General features: G+C 46.5%; 1 protein-coding gene across 5 annotated transcripts in view; it reads left to right on the plus strand.

Annotated features, from left to right (window-relative positions):
- Positions 1-19,304, plus strand: part of CNGB1 (cyclic nucleotide gated channel subunit beta 1) — a 90,381-nt gene that overhangs the window by 37,250 nt on the left and 33,827 nt on the right. For 4 of the 5 annotated variants that reach the window (XM_077453807.1, XM_077453800.1, XM_077453795.1 and 1 more), the window contains 4 exons: positions 5,453-5,609; positions 7,071-7,103; positions 7,390-7,443; positions 8,606-8,659. In XM_077453807.1, coding sequence (XP_077309933.1) covers positions 5,453-5,609; positions 7,071-7,103; positions 7,390-7,443; positions 8,606-8,659 — 298 coding nt within the window. The remainder of the gene's footprint in view (positions 1-5,452; positions 5,610-7,070; positions 7,104-7,389; positions 7,444-8,605; positions 8,660-19,304) is intronic. The other variant, XM_077453812.1, reaches the window with a different exon arrangement.

The raw sequence follows: 19,304 nt of genomic DNA on the forward strand, positions 1-19,304 counted from the left end.
CACTGCAGAGTAATGGCGGGGTACTGCACTGCAGAGTAATGGCGGGGTACTGCACTGCAGAGTAATGGCGGGGTACTGCAGAGTAATGGCGGGGTACTGCAGAGTAATGGCAGGGTACTGCAGAGTAATGGCAGGGTACTGCAGAGTAATGGCGGGGTACTGCACTGCAGAGTAATGGCGGGGTACTGCACTGCAGAGTAATGGCGGGGTACTGCACTGCAGAGTAATGGCGGGGTACTGCACTGCAGAGTAATGGCGGGGTACTGCACTGCAGAGTAATGGCGGGGTACTGCACTGCAGAGTAATGGCGGGGTACTGCACTGCAGAGTAATGGCGGGGTACTGCACTGCAGAGTAATGGCGGGGTACTGCACTGCAGAGTAATGGCGGGGTACTGCACTGCAGAGTAATGGCGGGGTACTGCACTGCAGAGTAATGGCGGGGTACTGCAGAGTAATGGCGGGGTACTGCAGAGTAATGGCGGGGTACTGCACTGCAGAGTAATGGCAGGGTACTGCACTGCAGAGTAATGGCAGGGTACTGCACTGCAGAGTAATGGCAGGGTACTGCACTGCAGAGTAATGGCAGGGTACTGCACTGCAGAGTAATGGCAGGGTACTGCACTGCAGAGTAATGGCGGGGTACTGCACTGCAGAGTAATGGCGGGGTACTGCACTGCAGAGTAATGGCGGGGTACTGCACTGCAGAGTAATGGCGGGGTACTGCACTGCAGAGTAATGGCGGGGTACTGCACTGCAGAGTAATGGCGGGGTACTGCACTGCAGAGTAATGGCGGGGTACTGCACTGCAGAGTAATGGCGGGGTACTGCACTGCAGAGTAATGGCGGGGTACTGCACTGCAGAGTAATGGCGGGGTACTGCACTGCAGAGTAATGGCGGGGTACTGCACTGCAGAGTAATGGCGGGGTACTGCACTGCAGAGTAATGGCGGGGTACTGCACTGCAGAGTAATGGCGGGGTACTGCAGAGTAATGGCGGGGTACTGCAGAGTAATGGCGGGGTACTGCAGAGTAATGGCGGGGTACTGCACTGCAGAGTAATGGCAGGGTACTGCACTGCAGAGTAATGGCAGGGTACTGCACTGCAGAGTAATGGCAGGGTACTGCACTGCAGAGTAATGGCAGGGTACTGCACTGCAGAGTAATGGCAGGGTACTGCACTGCAGAGTAATGGCAGGGTACTGCACTGCAGAGTAATGGCAGGGTACTGCACTGCAGAGTAATGGCAGGGTACTGCACTGCAGAGTAATGGCAGGGTACTGCACTGCAGAGTAATGGCAGGGTACTGCACTGCAGAGTAATGGCAGGGTACTGCACTGCAGAGTAATGGCAGGGTACTGCACTGCAGAGTAATGGCGGGGTACTGCACTGCAGAGTAATGGCGGGGTACTGCACTGCAGAGTAATGGCGGGGTACTGCAGAGTAATGGCAGGGTACTGCACTGCAGAGTAATGGCAGGGTACTGCACTGCAGAGTAATGGCGGGGTACTGCACTGCAGAGTAATGGCGGGGTACTGCAGAGTAATGGCAGGGTACTGCAGAGTAATGGCAGGGTACTGCAGAGTAATGGCAGGGTACTGCAGAGTAATGGCGGGGTACTGCACTGCAGAGTAATGGCGGGGTACTGCACTGCAGAGTAATGGCGGGGTACTGCACTGCAGAGTAATGGCGGGGTACTGCACTGCAGAGTAATGGCGGGGTACTGCACTGCAGAGTAATGGCGGGGTACTGCACTGCAGAGTAATGGCGGGGTACTGCAGAGTAATGGCGGGGTACTGCAGAGTAATGGCGGGGTACTGCAGAGTAATGGCGGGGTACTGCAGAGTAATGGCGGGGTACTGCAGAGTAATGGCGGGGTACTGCAGAGTAATGGCGGGGTACTGCAGAGTAATGGCGGGGTACTGCAGAGTAATGGCAGGGTACTGCACTGCAGAGTAATGGCAGGGTACTGCACTGCAGAGTAATGGCAGGGTACTGCACTGCAGAGTAATGGCAGGGTACTGCACTGCAGAGTAATGGCAGGGTACTGCACTGCAGAGTAATGGCAGGGTACTGCACTGCAGAGTAATGGCAGGGTACTGCACTGCAGAGTAATGGCAGGGTACTGCACTGCAGAGTAATGGCAGGGTACTGCACTGCAGAGTAATGGCAGGGTACTGCACTGCAGAGTAATGGCGGGGTACTGCAGAGTAATGGCGGGGTACTGCAGAGTATGCACTGGTATTGCAGAGTATTGGCAGGGAATTGAGGGGTTAAATTCGGTGAGCAGCGATGTGGGCACTGCAGATGCAGCCCACATCGCTGCTGACACCGATCTCTTTCCCCTCCGCTGTACCGATCGGTACAGAAAGGGGAGGGAGGAACAGGCGTCATAACATGACGCCGGTTTGTTTCCAAGTGATCACTCCGTCATTTGACGGAGCAATCACGTGGTAAACGGCCGCTATGAGCGGCCGTTTACCGTGATGCGCCGGGTCCTATGGACCCGGCGGTCACGGATGCTCTCGAGTGCGCACACCTCGGGGCACGCGAGAGCAGAATTCTGGGAGGCCGTTAATTAACGGCCTCTCTGAGTTAAACAACCGCCCTGAAGCCGTTAATCGGCAATGGGCAGTTGTTAAGTGGTTAAAGCTAGATCACTAGCTATATAGGTGAGGTGAATATAGCGGTGTATACTGCAGTCAGGGCACAGACAACAACCACTACACAGTGGCAAGATAGGAAATCAGCCAAAAACGATTGGTGTGTACTGTGTTGAAGGTACACAGAACACCCACTGCTTCAGATGCAAAGTAACACACTACAGGAGGCCGCCTTAAAGGCGGCCTTATATAGTGTGGGGCGTGCACTACACAGCCTGAGCTATGATTGGCCACAGGCAGGATGCCTGTGGCCAATCATGGCTCTCCTCGCTGCCGGCGCTGCGATTGGCCAAGCATGCGGGGTCACAGTGCATGCTTGGCCAATCATCGGGCAGCAATGCACTGCGCCAACGCAGTGCATTGTGGTCCGTGCGCGCGTCACTCGAATTTTGACGCGAACGGCCAAAACGTTCGGAATTCGCCGAACGCACGAACAGCCAATGTTCGAGTCGAACGTACGTTCGACTCGAACACGAAGCTCATCCCTAGTTGCTACACACAGTGTATGGTTCATTTCTAAAAGTCTGCCTTAGGACCAGTTCACACTGGTCTGACATGCACTCCAACTTCGAGAGCACAGGTTGCTTGACATGTCAAAATCAATGGTTTTCTCTGGCAGCCATCATAACTGGTCTGACCTGTGTCGGCCTGACTTTGAAAAAGGTTCCTGCACTACTTTGGTCCGACTTGGACAACATTTCCGGCCATAGATTTTAATGTAAGTCGCATCCAAGTCAGATCATAATCTTAACTGATCTGACTTGTGGTATGTGACTTGGAGGATCTTGAAGGGGCACCCAAGGCAAAAATGCAGTGGGATCCCTGCACAATCCATACCAGACCCTTATCCCATCATGCAGCCTGGCAGGTCAGGAAAGGGGGGGGGTGACAAGCAATCTCTGCCCCCCCCCACCCCAAAGCACCTTGATGGGGACAAGGGCTTCTTCCTGATAACCCTGGGCAGTGGTTGTGGGGACAGGGGGCTTATCAGAATCTGGAAGCCCCCTTTAAGAAAGGATCTTGCAACACCCCCTCCCCCATGTGAATGAGTATGGGGAACATTGTACCCCTACCCATGCACCCCAAAAAAGCAGTGTCGTGTTACAAAAAAACAAGAGACGATTTTTGACAAGTCTTATTAAAAATGAAGACTGTCCCCGTCATAGCTACAATGGGTCTTCTTTCTCTGGTACCATAACCAATGTCTTCTTCCTGCAGTCTTCCCCCTCCACTGATGTCTTCTTCCTTCGTCGATGTCCTCTTCATATGCCGCCACCCACCCACTAAAAAACAAACAAACAAAAAAATGGTCCTCCTCCGACACTGGCTCACACTGTTGTATCCGCTCTGGTGTCTACCAGTTCTTATGTAGCCATGGGGCAGGGTCTCCGGGTGACATCATCAGATGGTCTATGGCCCATGGCTATGTAAGAACTGGCAGACGCAATGGCGGGAGGAGGACAATTTTTTTTATTTTTAGCGGGTTGGTGACAGCGAATGAAGAAAACATTGGAGAGAGAAGACATCAGTGGAGGGTGAAGACCAGAGGAAGAAGACACGTTGGCGCTACAACGGGGGACATTCTTCATTTTTATTAAAAGGATGGTCTCTTGTTTTTTGTAACACTACACTGCTCTTTTTGAGTGAATGGGTAAGGATACAATGTACCCCATACTCATTCACATGGGGGAGGTGGTGGGATTTGGCGGCCCCCCTTTCTTAAAGCGGCTTCTAGATCCCGGTAAGCCCCCTGCCCACAGACCCCCCACAACCACCAATTTTGGCGTGGGGTTCCCTTTCAAGATCCATACCATACTCAAAGGGCCTGATATGAATCTGGTGGGGGACCCCACTCCATTTTTTTTATAAATTTGGCGTGAGGTTTCATCCATGCCGGAGGCAAAGGAATTGTTTTGATTGGTCAAAGGACAAGTTGCAATTATCTCAAAGTCAGATCCCGTTCATTGAAGTCATATGGAAGTCGGACATGAAGTCGCACGGCAAAGTCAAAACGGAAGTCGTGCGACTTCCATTTTGGATCAGTGTGATCTCCTTAAAGCGGCGTTCTGCTGAAAAAAATAAAATGTAAAAGTCAGCAGCTACAAATACTGCAGCTGCTGACTTTTAATATTAGGACACTTACCTGTCCAGGGCGCCTGCAATATCCTCATCAAAAGCCGATCTGTCCATTGGCTCTCGGGTGGAGGTGCCGGCATCTTTGGTAAGGGAATCAGGAAGTAAAGCCTTATGGCTTCACAGCCTGGTTCCCTACTGTGCATGCGTGAGTCGCACTGTGCGACCTCACTGGTCCCTGCTGTCTTCTGGCACCTGTGCGTCTCCCAGAAGACAGCAAAGGGGGACGGAGGAGGGGCCGGACAAGAGAGCAAATACCTGTATTATACTGCTCCCCACCTCCCCCCTGAAAGGTGCCAAATGTGACACCGGAGGGGGAGAGGAACCCAAAAAGCGGAAGTTCCATCTTTGGGTGGAACTCAGTTTTAATATTGACCTTCACATGAACGCAGCCCCGCCTGGTCTTGGGCATTGGTGAGCACTCCAAATGCAGGGACAGTAGGCCTTGCCCACACATGTACACGGTGTTGTGTACTACAATGAGGGTAACGCATAGCAAGCAATCAGCAGTCATATTTCAGTGAAGTGGGGAAAGAGAAATTGAGTTGGTTACTATTGGTAACTGCACACTTCTACCTACCCTCCCCCACTCAATATGTCTTTACAGTGTGTGCAGTGTCTAGTCATGGAGCTCTAACCCTACTCTCTGTTCTTACAGCCATAGAGGAGTTGGTGGACCAGAGTGTGGTGACAGAAGAAATGGAGTCTCACCTGGAGGCAGAGGCCACAAAAGAAGTGACCATGGAGGAAGATGGGATGAGCCTAACCATTCCAGTTGCCATGCCAAAAGCGAAAGAGGTGGAGGAGGGCCGAGGGTGAGGATGGAGCATATAATTCCACCCCACTGGAGACATCTCCTGTACAACACACATTTCTGGAGGCAATGACAGGGATAAGTCAAACTCACCATTCTCAACTCACAATTCCCAACAGAAATGTAGGGTTTTCAGCTAAATTCATTGGAGTCAATGCTGGTGGAACAATGGTTCTTTGCAGGGCCGCTGAAAAGGCAGTACAACCAGCCCTCCTGTACCAGGCCTGGGCACCATCAATTCAAAAAGGGGGGCCCAGGCACCTGCTGAGCAAGAGGGCCAGCTGTACTGTCTTATTGCAAACCCCAATACTTTTTTGTCTCCCGCTGCAGTGCTGCCATATTCTCATCCTCTCCCTCCGGCTGCACTGCAAGGGGATTGGTTCTAGCGCATGCGCCTCTTCCATTTGCTCTCCGGGCCCCCTGTGTGCCCCTTTCCCCTGCAGCATTTCCGGCTTCCCTCTTCTCCCGCCGGCAGCTGCTGCGGGTTCACAGGGGGGATGTCATTTACTGGCCCCTTCCTTTACTGAATTAACACAGTGAGCGATCAGTACCAATTACGTCGGTGTCCATTCATCACTGAAGCATAGTAAAAGCATGCTTCCATTTGTGAATGAGAAGGAAGCCTAAGGCCGCGTACACACGGGCGGACTGTTCACCCAACTTTGTCCGCTGAACAGTGTTTCAGCGGACAGTCCGCTCGTGTGTGGGCTTCAGCGGACAGTTTCAGCGGACAGTCTGACGAACAAAGTTTTTCGGAATTTCCGTAAGACTGTCCGCTGAAACTTGGTTTGAGCGGACAGTCCGCTCGTGTGTAGGCTTGTTCGACAAACTAAGTCTCGCGCATGCTCAGAAAGAATTTACACGGCGAAGGTTGCATTGCAGTGTATTGGACTTCGAATCTCTCGTCCCGTCGTACGTGCCGTTCACGTCATCGCGCAAGTTTTCAGCGGACTGTTCGTTCGTCGTGTGTGGTCAAGTCCGTTCATGCTAATTTTGAACGGACTGTTTGTCAAACTGTTTCACGAACCTAGTTGGGTGGACAGTCCGCCCGTGTGTACGCGGCCTAAGAGTGCTTCCTATTCATTCTCCTCCTCTCCCTCCGACTGCACTGCATTTGAAGGAAAATCTGTCATTTTTCAGCAAAATCTATTTCACCAAATTAGCCATTGATCCCTAATCATCGGAAAAAAAAAAAATAAATGTAGACAAACATCTGAGGACACCTAAGAGACAGCCGCACCTGACACCCACACAGACTAAGTATCTGCACCTACCCCCTACACACCTCAGGCAGGAACAAAGCTGCCATGCATTGTAAGGGCAGATACCCACACAGGTGTATCCATAACACTAGACACAATAACGTCCCATAAATCCATGTATGACAAAGGATCCCAAAAGTCATCAGATTTGCAACTGTGACAACTTCTACTGCCCCTTACAAAATGTCATTTACTTACAGGATGGACAGAGAAGTCATCGAGTCCGAGAATGAGTAAGTGAATATAGCCCTGACATATACCACAGTGCTGTGCAAAGAACACTGAGCCAGTCACATCAGTTTCTGCACCAGAGGAGCTTACACTCTAATGTCCCTTCACAGTCACACACTATTATTGTTCTAAAACATTTATAAAGCTCTGACATATACCGTAGTGCTGTACAGAGAACACTGAACCCCTTGCATCAGTCTCTGCATCAGAGCAGCTTACACTCTAATCCGCCCCACAGTCACATACTATGATTATATTGGGCAGTAATAGAATGTTCTGTCTCCTCAGCCGTCTGTCTTGGATTCTGGAGGAAGAGGAAGATGAAGATGAAGATGAATCAGAGTAAGATAAAATACAGATGATGTGTGCTATGTGGGGTTAGGCTGACCATACACTATGCAATCTGATTGTACAAACGCCTTCCATCTACCATCAACTATGTAGTACAAGGACATACCTGCTTGGAACAAACTGAATGCATTGCTTAGGTTTATCCTCATAAACATAGTTGATGGTAAATTTAAAGGAGATTGTATAGAGATTGTATAATGTATGATCAGTCTTATACAGTGGAAGATGTTATACAGAGAATATTGCAATATTTGGGGCTATAAAGAGATGAAAAGGGGGTATGTTATTGGTATTACAATATTGGGGGTATATAAAGAGCATTGGAATGTTTGTAGGTATGTAGAGAATATTTGGTGTTATATAGAGAGATGATTGGGGGTATACAGAGAATATTGGGGTTATAGAATGTTTGGGGTGTAAAATGGGGGTATATAGAAAATATTTGGGATATAGTATTTGTAATATAATATTGGGGTATATAGAGAATATTTGGGGGTACATATGGATTATATGGGATATATTATTGGGCGTACATGGAAAGTATTTGTGATATATTATTGGGGTATATAGAGAATATTTGGATATTATGAATTTATATAGAATATCTTTGGGTAGATCATTAGGAGTATATAGAGAATATTTGGGTGTATATATAAATTTTTCGGAATATATAGATATAATTTGTGGTAGATAAAAAATATTTTGGGTATAATATTGGTAATATAAAAAGAATATTTTGGGGTATATATATTATTGGGTGTAAATTATGGGGCTATAGAGAGAATATTTTGGATATATATATATATATATATATATATATATATATATATATATATATATATATATATATATAATAGTAGGTATATAAAGAATATTTGAGGTATATAGAGAATATTAGGTTATATATAGATTGAGGTATATTATGGTGGTTATGTAGATAATTTTGGGGGTAGAGAATATTGAGGGTATGCAAAGATGATTGGTGTTATAGAGACAATATTGGAATAGATACAATATTGGAATAGTGAGAGTATATATAGATTGGTAATATAGAGAATATTGGGGGAATACAGAGATCACTGGAATACATGGAGTACACAGAGGTATTGGCGATCTCTATACAGATTTGAAAGAACGATCTTTCTTATTGCAGGTTGCAGATGTCGTGTTATCACAGTGAGAGCGAGGAAGAGACGAAGATGACGCAGTAAGTTATGATAATGATGCAGTGACGTATTGCCCCCCCCCCACGGATAGTCTCTTAGCAACCATCACTCCTCCATAGTTACCTGTTGGCTTCTCTTAGCAACGCTCCCCAGGCTGGCACATCTCTCAGGCAGACAGGATCAGGTTACACACAAGCGGATTAGCAGTGAATAATCTGATGAGACTCAGCGCCTGCCAATATGAGATCGAAGGTCCATCACCAAGTAGGTCCCCCCTCTGTCCTCCCCCCAGCTATAGACTTATTCTTGGGTTCCCCTCTGTTCTCTCCCCAGCTATAGACATACTATAGGGTCCCCTCTGCCCCCCCAGATATTGATTTATTATGGGGTCCCCTCTGTCCCTCTCCCCATTTATAGACCTAATATGGGTTCCGCATTGTCCTTCCATCTATAGACTTATTATAGGGTCCCCTGTGTCTTCCCCCAGCTATAGACATAATATAGGGTCTCCTATGTCTTCCCCCAGCTATAGACATGATATAGGGTCCCCTAAGTCTTCCCCCAGCTATAGACATGATATAGGGTCCCCTATGTCTTCCCCCAGCTATAGATGTAATATAGGATCCCCTCTGTCCTCCCATTCCAGTTATAGCTCTATTATGAGGTTCTCTCTGTCCCTCCCTCCCAATTTTAGACCTACTATGTTGTAAAGCTCTGAGCAAACTGTTGGCACTACATAAATCCTGTATGATGATGATGATGATAATAATAATAATAATAATAATAATACTATGGTGTCTCTTTCCCCCAGCTATAGACCTATTATTGAGTTCCAATCTGTAGACCAATTATGCCCCCCCCCCCCCCTTTGACGCTGTGAGGAGCTCTGCCACGTGGCCTTATTATTTTCATTTGCTGCTGAACACACAGGTCTGATGGCTGATATACTGAACATCTGAAATGTCAGATATCCTGGTACTGTACAGACAAATTGGGGGTTATTATTTACGAAAAAGACAAATCCACTTTGCACTACAAGTGCACTTGGAAGGGCAGTCACTGTAAATCTGAGGGGTAGATCTGAAATGAGGGGAAGCTCTGCTGATTTTATCATGCAATCAATTTGCCTTTTCGCAAATAACCCCCATTGTGTGGGTGTATATATATATATATATATAAAAATTAATTATACACACACACACACATTCCCCGATTAAGTGGAAGTATACAGACTCCAATACCCCACAGGACCTTCTTCCATAAAGTCGGAGATTGATCCAGTCCTCTTGTTCCTATTTTGTCCGCACCTCGTAGGACCAAACAAGGAGTGCAACCCCCTCCTTATACCTGACTGCAATAAACTTGTGGCTGACCACGTGTCTCCAGGTGCAGACCCAGCTTTCTGAACCCTTAAGACCCCTTTCACACTGGGGCCGCGGCCGCGGTAAAGCGCCGCTCATTTTAGCAGCGCTTTACCACTGTTAAGTGGCGCTTTTGTGCCGCTTTTCAGCCGCTAGCGGGGTGCTTTTAACCCCAAAGAAGGAGCTTCGAAAGCGCTGCCCATTCATTGCCCCAAAGATGCTGCTTGCCGGAATATTTCCGAATGTCCCGCAAGCGCACCGCCCGGGTGGGAAAGCACCCATTGCAGAAAATGGGAGGCAGGTTTCAGGCGCTATTTCTAGCGCTAAAGTGCCTGAAAACTGCCTCGGTGTGAAAAGGGGTCTTAATAAGGCACTCTGGGGGAGTAGTGTGTATAGTGTTTCGGATGTTCCCATTCTGCCTGATTTTATTGCTTCTATTTTATATTGTAATTTGTATTATTTTCCAAGAAATTACAAAGCAATAGAAGCAAACAGAAAATAGAATAAAATATAATAAAACTACAAAGAAGCTATAACAAACAATCTGACGATACAAGCAGCAGTGTATGTTCCTTTTTAACGTTTCAAAAAGGTTTGGGTACCAAAATAATATCTGATTTTGGAGATATTACTATTTTTAGTCTCAAAGCGTGGAAGAGTAATGTACCATGCTTTAGTAAGGCATTTCTAGCAGGATGCTCATAAGATCCACATGAAAAATTACATCAAATTAAAGTATGGTTTAATGTGCCCAGGAGAAAAAGAAATACAAAATAGTCTCTTTAATTTCAAACTGTAACTATCAGTTATTAAAGAGGAAGTAAACCCTGATGGGTTTACTTCCTCTTTGGTTCCCTGCAAAGGTAAAGCATAATGGACTACTATGCATCGCATAGTAGTCCATTATGTGTCACTTACCTGACACAGGAGCCAGAGAAGTCACCGCTGTCCCCTGTAGTCTGCAGCATCCATCTTCTCGGTGGGTCTCGCTGCTCCGCCGCTGTCATTCGACGAAGCCGTGATGATGTCACTCCCGCCATGCGCACGGGAGCCGCCACTCGTGGCATACTGCCGTTGACAGCGGCGCGCCGCTGTCTACGGTGCATGCGCCGTAGACAGCGGTGCCTGTGTTTTGGCAAATATCTCCTAAACCGTGTAGGTTTAGGAGATATTTCTTGGACCTACAGGTAAGCCTTAATCTAGGCTTATCTGTAGGTCAAAGTGGTTTGTAAGGGTTTACAACCACTTTAAATGTATGTTTCTGAATTAGTGCCGGTTCACACAGGGACGGCTTCAAAAGTCGTCCAACTTTGAAGCCGCCCCGTAGAATGCGACTTCAGCGCGGCTTGCAAAACAACTTCTGTATAGAAGTCAATGCAAGCTGCTCCGAAGTCGCCCCAAAGTAGTACAGGAACCTTTTTCTAAGTCGGAGCGGCATGAATCGCTCCTATTAGAACGGTTCGATTGCAATGCATTGAGCGCGTCTTGTCAGGTGGCTAAGTCGCCTGACAGGTCGCCCCTGTGTGAACCCATCCATAAAACAGTTTCATTTCCGCCATGTGCTGGAAATGTAACATTACCATTGGTTGTGCTCTCAACTAAACTGTCAAGCCATCCAGTGGCTGGTGTCTAAAATGATCACATATGCAGCATCATGACAGTTGTAGATTAAACAGAGGCAAAGATGGCAGCTTCCTTGGCTCAAAACGATAGGGGGGGGGGTTTACTTTCACTTTAAGGGGTGGGGAGATGAATTAGTGGAGTTTCAATCTTTCCCCCAAGAGTTTGAGAGGGTTGCTTTGTGGTACCAGTCCATGTATCAAAACAGTGTCATTAGTTGTGAGCGTTAGCTCTATAGAAAAAGTTTATTGCTTCTAATGGCCCGTACATCTGATCCGCTTTTGAAGCAATCATATAAAAATCTGATCGTTAGTACACAACTTTCGATAGCCGACCATGACCGTTCATCCAGTATTATCTGATGGTGCAAACACGAAAACTTTCCTGGTACGATTTACACTTAATCAGTACAGCTGTTGTCCGAAAATACAATACACTACAACACAACTTTCAAATTTTGTTTCTGTTGTACGAGAATTTATATAATTTTAGTAACCTATTCAATTCCTATTTGCGACTAGCAAGCAAAAAAGTCAGACGATCTGTTGTATGATTTTCGGATCGTGTGTACGCCCAGGTTCACATTGAGGGCGAGTTTAAAATTTTGCGAGTTCAACTGAACTCGCACGATTTCAAACCAGCAATGCAGTCCGAATTCGGGAGCGATTTGACAGATATCTGTGCGGGTTCATGTACAGATGTCTGTTCAATTCGCCCCCCGAAGTCACCAAAAGTAGTAGAGGGACTACTTTTGGGAATTGGTGCTGTGCCGCAAAGTTGATGTCGCTCCAATTTGGAAGGTGCAGTTGCCGGCGATTTGACATGTTACATCGCATGTCCAAACGGCTCGATGTGAACATGGGCTACGGGCATTAGACCCCATACATACTGTTAGATTTTCTGCAGATTTTTGTCTTCAGATTTACCAAAACCATGTAGTGCAAGGGCCTGCCTGATTGCATACAAATTGATGGTTTGACAACATATTATATGTTTTTTGGTAAATCTGAAGACAAAAAAAAAAAAAAAAAAAAAAATCGGCAGAAAATCTAATAGTGTGCTGGCTCTGTATCTGATTTTCCTGGCTAATACTTCCCATATCTAATGGATCCCGCTATGGTGAATGGAATGCATTTAGTGCCACAGCGGCTTGGGGCAGAATAAAGGTACCTACCTGGACAACTTTGACTATTTAAAGTATAACTTCACTTATGGTAAATAATAATGACAATCCCCTCTTGGTGATCTATGTACATTGCAGAATATTATTGAACTTGTTGCAGATTCCTACCTTTGTTTCTGATCCGATCACTTTCATCATGTCCTGTTCTCTGTATGGCCAGGTCCATCCATTAACCATCTGGTGAAACCTCGGGCCTCTGATGTGGGATCGGCTTCCCTTTAGCAGTGGTTAACCCTTTAGAGGTTTCTTAGTAAAAACCCCTTTCTGACAAAATTCCTATTGTACTGAATTTTTGGACTGCTTTATTAAACGTCATTGGCTGCAGTTTGAAGTAGATTGGTAACTTTTAGTATCTTTAAATTACTAGATGGCTTGAGTAGTACTTGTACAATATATTAATTGTCTGACCAATGTAAAGTTCTCCTTTCAACTTGCTGTCTATCTCTTGCCAGTAGTGGCATGTGCCAAAATGTTTGTGGCATGCAATGAAATACTACCGATCAACTTCTGTAGAACCAACCTGTTTGATTTTTCGATCAGCCCTAGCCTGTAGCACTGATCAATGCATTTTGATGGTGGGAAACACTCAGCTGGGAGGATTCCCCCATCCACATCGAGTGTGTGGCTTGGAATCGGGTCATAGATTAATTTTTTATTTTTTATTCAACCAGTGGTTGAATAAAAGTGGTTGATTCCAAGCAACATACTCGATGTGGATGGGGGAATCCACCCTGCTGTGCCTTTGTATTCTAACAGAGAGGAGTTTCCCATCCACATCGAGCGTGTGGCTTGGAATCAAGTTATTTTCTTCATTTCAACCCCCTGGTTGAATGAAAAAAAAAAAAGATTAATTTATGACCTGCTTTAGACCCTGTGGACATGCACTTCAGGCCATGTTTGGGAGATCATTCATTCTTGATGCATCAGATTGTGCCACAAAGAATTCCTTGCTCCTGCAACATGACCAGTGTAACCCAGATAAACTTCACTCTAAAGCCCCGTACACACGAGAGGACTTATGTCCGACAGACTTCCGAAGGAGTCCTGCCGGAGTTCTGCTGGAGTTCCGACAGAATTCTGACGGACTTTTCGACTGAGCGGACTTGGCCACACACAATCACACCAAACTCCGACGGATTCGAACGTCATGACGTACGACTGGACTCGAATAAGGAAGTTCATAGCCAGTAGCCAATAGCTGCCCTAGCGTCGGTTTTAGTCCGTCGGAATAGCATACACACGAGCGAATTTTTCGAAGGGACCGGGTCCGGCGGAGTTCCGACGGAAAAATTTGAAGCATGTTCCATTTCTAAAGTCCGTCAGACTTTTGCGAATCAAAAGTCCGTTGCAGCCCACACACGATCGAATAGTCTGACGGAATCAGTCCGTCGGACTTTGGATGTTGAAAAGTCCGCTCGTGTGTACGCGGCATAAGCCCTTGTACACACGGTCAGAGAATCTGTCGGAATGTGTCTTATCGGACCGCGTCATCAGATAATCCGACTGTGTGTGGTATGCATCGGACTGATTCAGTCCGAATCTCCGTCCGATCCAAATTTCCAACATGTTGGAAATATTTCCCGACCAACTGGGCCGGACGGACCTAATCCGATCATGTGTAGAGCATTTTGATTGGACCAAGTGCCACGCATGCTCAGATCAAATTCCTACATCAAAGCTATTGGCTACTAGCCTGAATGTAGTCCCATCGTAACAAAATTACGTCATCACGTTCTGAAAGATCGGATTTTTCACCAACTTGGCCCGACCGTGTGTATGCAACATTTTCGGACACAATCCGTAGGACTAAATCCGACGGGCAAAATCCGACGGATTTGGTTGGCAAAATCTCCGACCGTGTGTACGTGGGCTAACTGTTACAGACCCATCATACGTTCTTATGGAGTATAAATGGTCATAACAGCCTTTATTAACCAAATAACGTATAAAAAACTCCAAATAACTTTATAAAACAAGGTAATTACAACCATAAGAAACAACATGTTTCAACCCCCATTTATTGGTCAGTGACCTAGCTATTTCCTCTTTCACCGGATATATATATCCATATATATCACACCAGTACACTGCGGGACCTTTCCCAACCATCATAGGCCTCCAGCTGTACCGCTCGGAGACACCCCCTTTTCCCGCAGTGCAACCACCGGTATTCACCAACCATTTGATGAATACACTGGAGGGGCCATACTACGGATGAGCCCCCCACCCCTTTTTGTCACATCCGTTACTGCTCCCGTCACTGACCAACAAACAAACACTGCCAATCCCCCCCCCCCCCCCAGCTGTCACGACGACCTTCTGTACTTGCACCTGGAATGACAACATAAAAAGAAAATAAAGATTAAACAGCCTAGCACAAGGGAGGGTAGGTGGGAAAACCTCCTCCTCGCACACAGTAATGCCGACTGGCTCCCCTTCGGCTCCGCCCCCCTTTTATAATGCCGCTCCCACACCCCCCTGAGCTCATCCCAAAACTCCTCCCCTAGGCGTAACTGGGCACCTCGTCATGCCCAGCCCTACTCTCAAGTTCCCCTGCGTGTCACCACGTTTCGGGCTTCTCTAGAGAGTTTTTTCTAACCTATGACAAAACTTACTTGTGTAGCCCCGTGTTCCAAAAATTATAGTGTAAATTTTGTTTTTGGCCTAGTTGTAAACAGCCCAGACTAATTGTATAGTTTATTTGGTTTCTGCTCTAAATTCAATTGAGCTGTGCATTGCTCACTGTTGCCGGTAGGTATCACTGGTGCCACAGGCCAGTATGAGAATTACAGTAAGGTTGAGCTATGTGATAATTATTCTTTTTCTAGAACAGTCCAGTAGGAGGTTCCTGGACGCTGTGCATTCTGGGAAGGGGGTATATATTGGGCAGAGCCATGTGCCCTCACTCTCTCTAACCTCGGGCCCTCCTGGCCTGAGTATGTGCTGCTGCGAGTTCTGCAAGTAGTCCCAGAAGCCTGTCTGGGGCCTACTAACCCTACGGTGGTCCTTAGGTTGTCTTGCCTGTGTGGAAGAAGAAGGAGGCTAAACAACAACACAGTGGTGTACTACATCAAGAGTCAGTTTGAAACCTGCAGCCTTAAAGTGGTTGTAAACCCTTACAACACACTTTGACCTACAGGTAAGCCTAGATTAAGGATTACCTGTACGTCCAAGAAATATCTCCTAAACCTATACGGTTTAGGAGATATTTGCCCGAAGACAGGCACAGCTGTCTACGGCGCGCAGGCACACTGAGCGCGGCATCTTCAACGACGGAGATGCCGCGCGTGTTGGCTCCCGTGCGCATGCACGGGAGTGATGTCATCGCGGCTTCGCCGAATGACAGCGGCGGAGCTGCGAGACCCCACCGAGAAGATGGATGCGCCGGACTACAGGGGACAGCGGTGACTTCACTGGCTCCTGTGTCAGGTAAGTGACACATAATGGACTACTATGCGATGCATAGTAGTCCATTTTGCTTTGCCTTTGCAGGGAATGAAAGAGGAAGTAAACTTATCAGGGTTTACTTCCTCTTTAAAGCAGTTGTATACCCGCAAAAAAAAAACCTGTAAGGCAAAGGCTTAATGAGCTAATATGCACCACATACTAGCTCATTATAAAATACTTACCTTAGGACGAAGCGCCGGCATCGCGTAATCTTACTTTTACGATTGTTTTTCAGATAAAAATCATACTAATTAAACGAAGATTGGACGTTGAGTTCACATACGACAAAAATGTTATAGTCTGCACATCCAAATTTTGTCTGATGAAAAAACAGAATTGGCTGTCGAAAGCACCATACTAACGATCCAAAAATTGGCAGATAGTTCGTCGGACTAAATTTTTCTTCTAATTTAGTAACGTGTGTACAGGCCTTAAGGTAGAGTTGGTTATGAGCTTTCAGAGAAGAATCTCTCCAACATTTAAGCAATGTATATACCAAGGATTCTGAACTTCTAGGAGGACTCCATATTTCGTGTCCCAATTGGACAATGAATTGCCTCTTCATCCAGACTCCTTCAAGTGGATTCTGTCTAGGATTCCAGAGTGAGGCCGCGTACACACGCGCGGACTGTTCGCCCAACTTTGTCCGTCCAACAGTTTCAGCAAACAGTCCGCTCAAAATTAGCATGGACGGACATGCCCACACACGACGAACGAACAGTTTGCTGAAACCGTGCGCGATGACGTGAACGGCACGTACGACGGGACGAAAAATACGACGTCCTATACACTGCATTATAGCTTTCGGCGTGAAAATCCTTTCTGAGCATGCGCGCAACTTTGTTTGACGAACAAGCCTACACACGAGCGGGCTGTTCGCTGAAACAAGGTTTCAGCGGACAGTTTTTCGGAATTTCCGAAAAACCTTGTCCGTCCAACTGTCCGCTGAAACTGTCCGCTGAAAGCCCACACACGAGCGGACTGTCCGCCCAAACACTGTTCAGCGGACAAAGTTGGGCGAACAGTCCGCCCGTGTGTACGCGGCCTCAGATCTGTTTGCATCTGCTTACATTTGCAACCTGGAGTTTTTCACAAGGGGCCACAATGCAAGAAAGTTTTGGAAGTGGATGTTCTGACAGATCAAGAGAGGCTTCCTAAGCTGTATGCTTCCCTCCCGTCCTCTCCATATTCAGATTCTTAAGATTACTGTTAAAAGCAATGGAAACCATTGCAGCAATTCCCTGTTATCCAAACAGATCTAGGTTCCCTTCTCTTGTTTCAAACCTCTTCTGACTTCTCTTGTTTCAAACCTCAGGTTCACCATAAACAGGATTGCTTACAGACCATCTTGGATATTGTTCTGATCTTTAGTTCTCTTTAGAGTGCAGATCTGGGCTCTGCCAAACCTTCTCCAATGTCTTGTGTGCAAATTACCCCTTTCTCATCTTGTTCCTTAATGGGGTGCTGCGTCTTAGATTCCAGAGACATTCAAGACTCCCAAAGTGGGATTTACCACTTACCCATTACTTCCTTGCCAGCTACAGATGGGATCACTTTCAGTCCATTTCGAGTAAAGCCTCATACACACGATCGGACTTTGTACAAACTTTCCTGTGGATTTTTGTACAAAGGGCGTCAGCGGAGAACTTGTATTGCATACAAACGGCAGGACTTTTTCAGCCAACTTTCACCAAATCATGTGGTTTTTCTGCTCTTTACCGCCACCTTTGGTCAACTTCTGTATTGTTGGCTGATCTTTTGCATTGGTTCTGAGCATGCGTGTTTTGTTTACTTTGTACAAAAGTCCTATGGTTTTCTGTACACACAATCAGACTTTGCTCCATCTGACTTTTGTTGACAGAAAGTTTGTCCGTTCGCACAGCCAGGAAAGACAAAAGTCTGATGAAAACCAAAAAAGTTTATCCGATGGCACGTACACACGGTCGAATGTTGCTCCAAAACAGCTAATTTGCATGTTTGTTGTCAAAAAGTCTGATCGTGTGTATGGGCCTTAGGACTGGTCCATGAAGATAGCCTCCCCAGTGGTTGGCACCTCCAGTAAGTTTGCAGTGGCCAGGGTCTTAAGGCCCGTACACGATCAGACTTTTTGACAACAAACATGCAAATTAGCTGTTTTAAGGCAACATCCGACCGCGTGTACGCTCCATCGGACAAACTTTTTCGGTTTTCATCAGACTTTTGTTGGCTGTGCAAATGGACAACCTTTTTGACAACATAAGTCCGATGGAGCAAAGTCCGATCGTGTGTACACAAAACCATCGGACTTTTGTACAAAAGACAAACATGCATGCTCAGAACCAATGCAAAAGATCAGACAACAATACAGAAGTTGACCAAAGGGTGGTGCCGGAGTAATTGAACGTCTTCTTATGAAGTGTCGTCAGTACGTTGAAACGTCACTACGCTCGTGTTTGTTGTCTAAAAAGTCAGATCATGTGTATGCAATACAAATTTACAGCCAACACCCTTTGTACAAAAGTCCATTGGAAAGTTTGTACAAAGTCCGATCGTGTGTATGAGGCTTAAGGCTTGGAGGGACCTATTTGTTGCAGTGCCCAGTTGACGTATTTCTCATATCCATGCTGGAATGTGATCCAAAGTGGCTTCAGCATCCCATGAGGACACACACAAATTGTTCTCCCCACATGCAGGACCACTAAAGGCCCATACACACAATCAGACTTTTTGACAACAAACATGCAAATTAGTTGTTTTGGAGCAACATCCGACCGTGTGTACGCTCCATCGGACAAACTTTTTTGGTTTTCATCAGACTTTTGTTGGCTGTGCGAACGGACAATCTTTCTGGCAACAAAAGTCCGATGGAGCAAAGTCTGATCGTGTGTACAGAAAACCATAGGACTTTTGTACAAAGTACAAACAGGCATGCTCAGAACCAATGCAAAAGATCAGACAACAATACAGAAGTTGACCAAAGGTGGCGGTAAAGAGCAGAAAAACCATGTGATTTGGTGAAAGTTGGCTGAAAAAGTCCTGCTGTGTGTATGCAATACAAGTTCAGGGCCGACGCCCTTTGTACAAAAATCCAAGGGA

Source organism: Lithobates pipiens, unplaced genomic scaffold, assembly GCF_037356315.1.
Source record: "Lithobates pipiens isolate NorthernLeopardFrog02 unplaced genomic scaffold, aLitPip1_a1.2 Scaffold_10, whole genome shotgun sequence".
NCBI classification, from domain to species: Eukaryota; Metazoa; Chordata; class Amphibia; order Anura; family Ranidae; genus Lithobates; species Lithobates pipiens.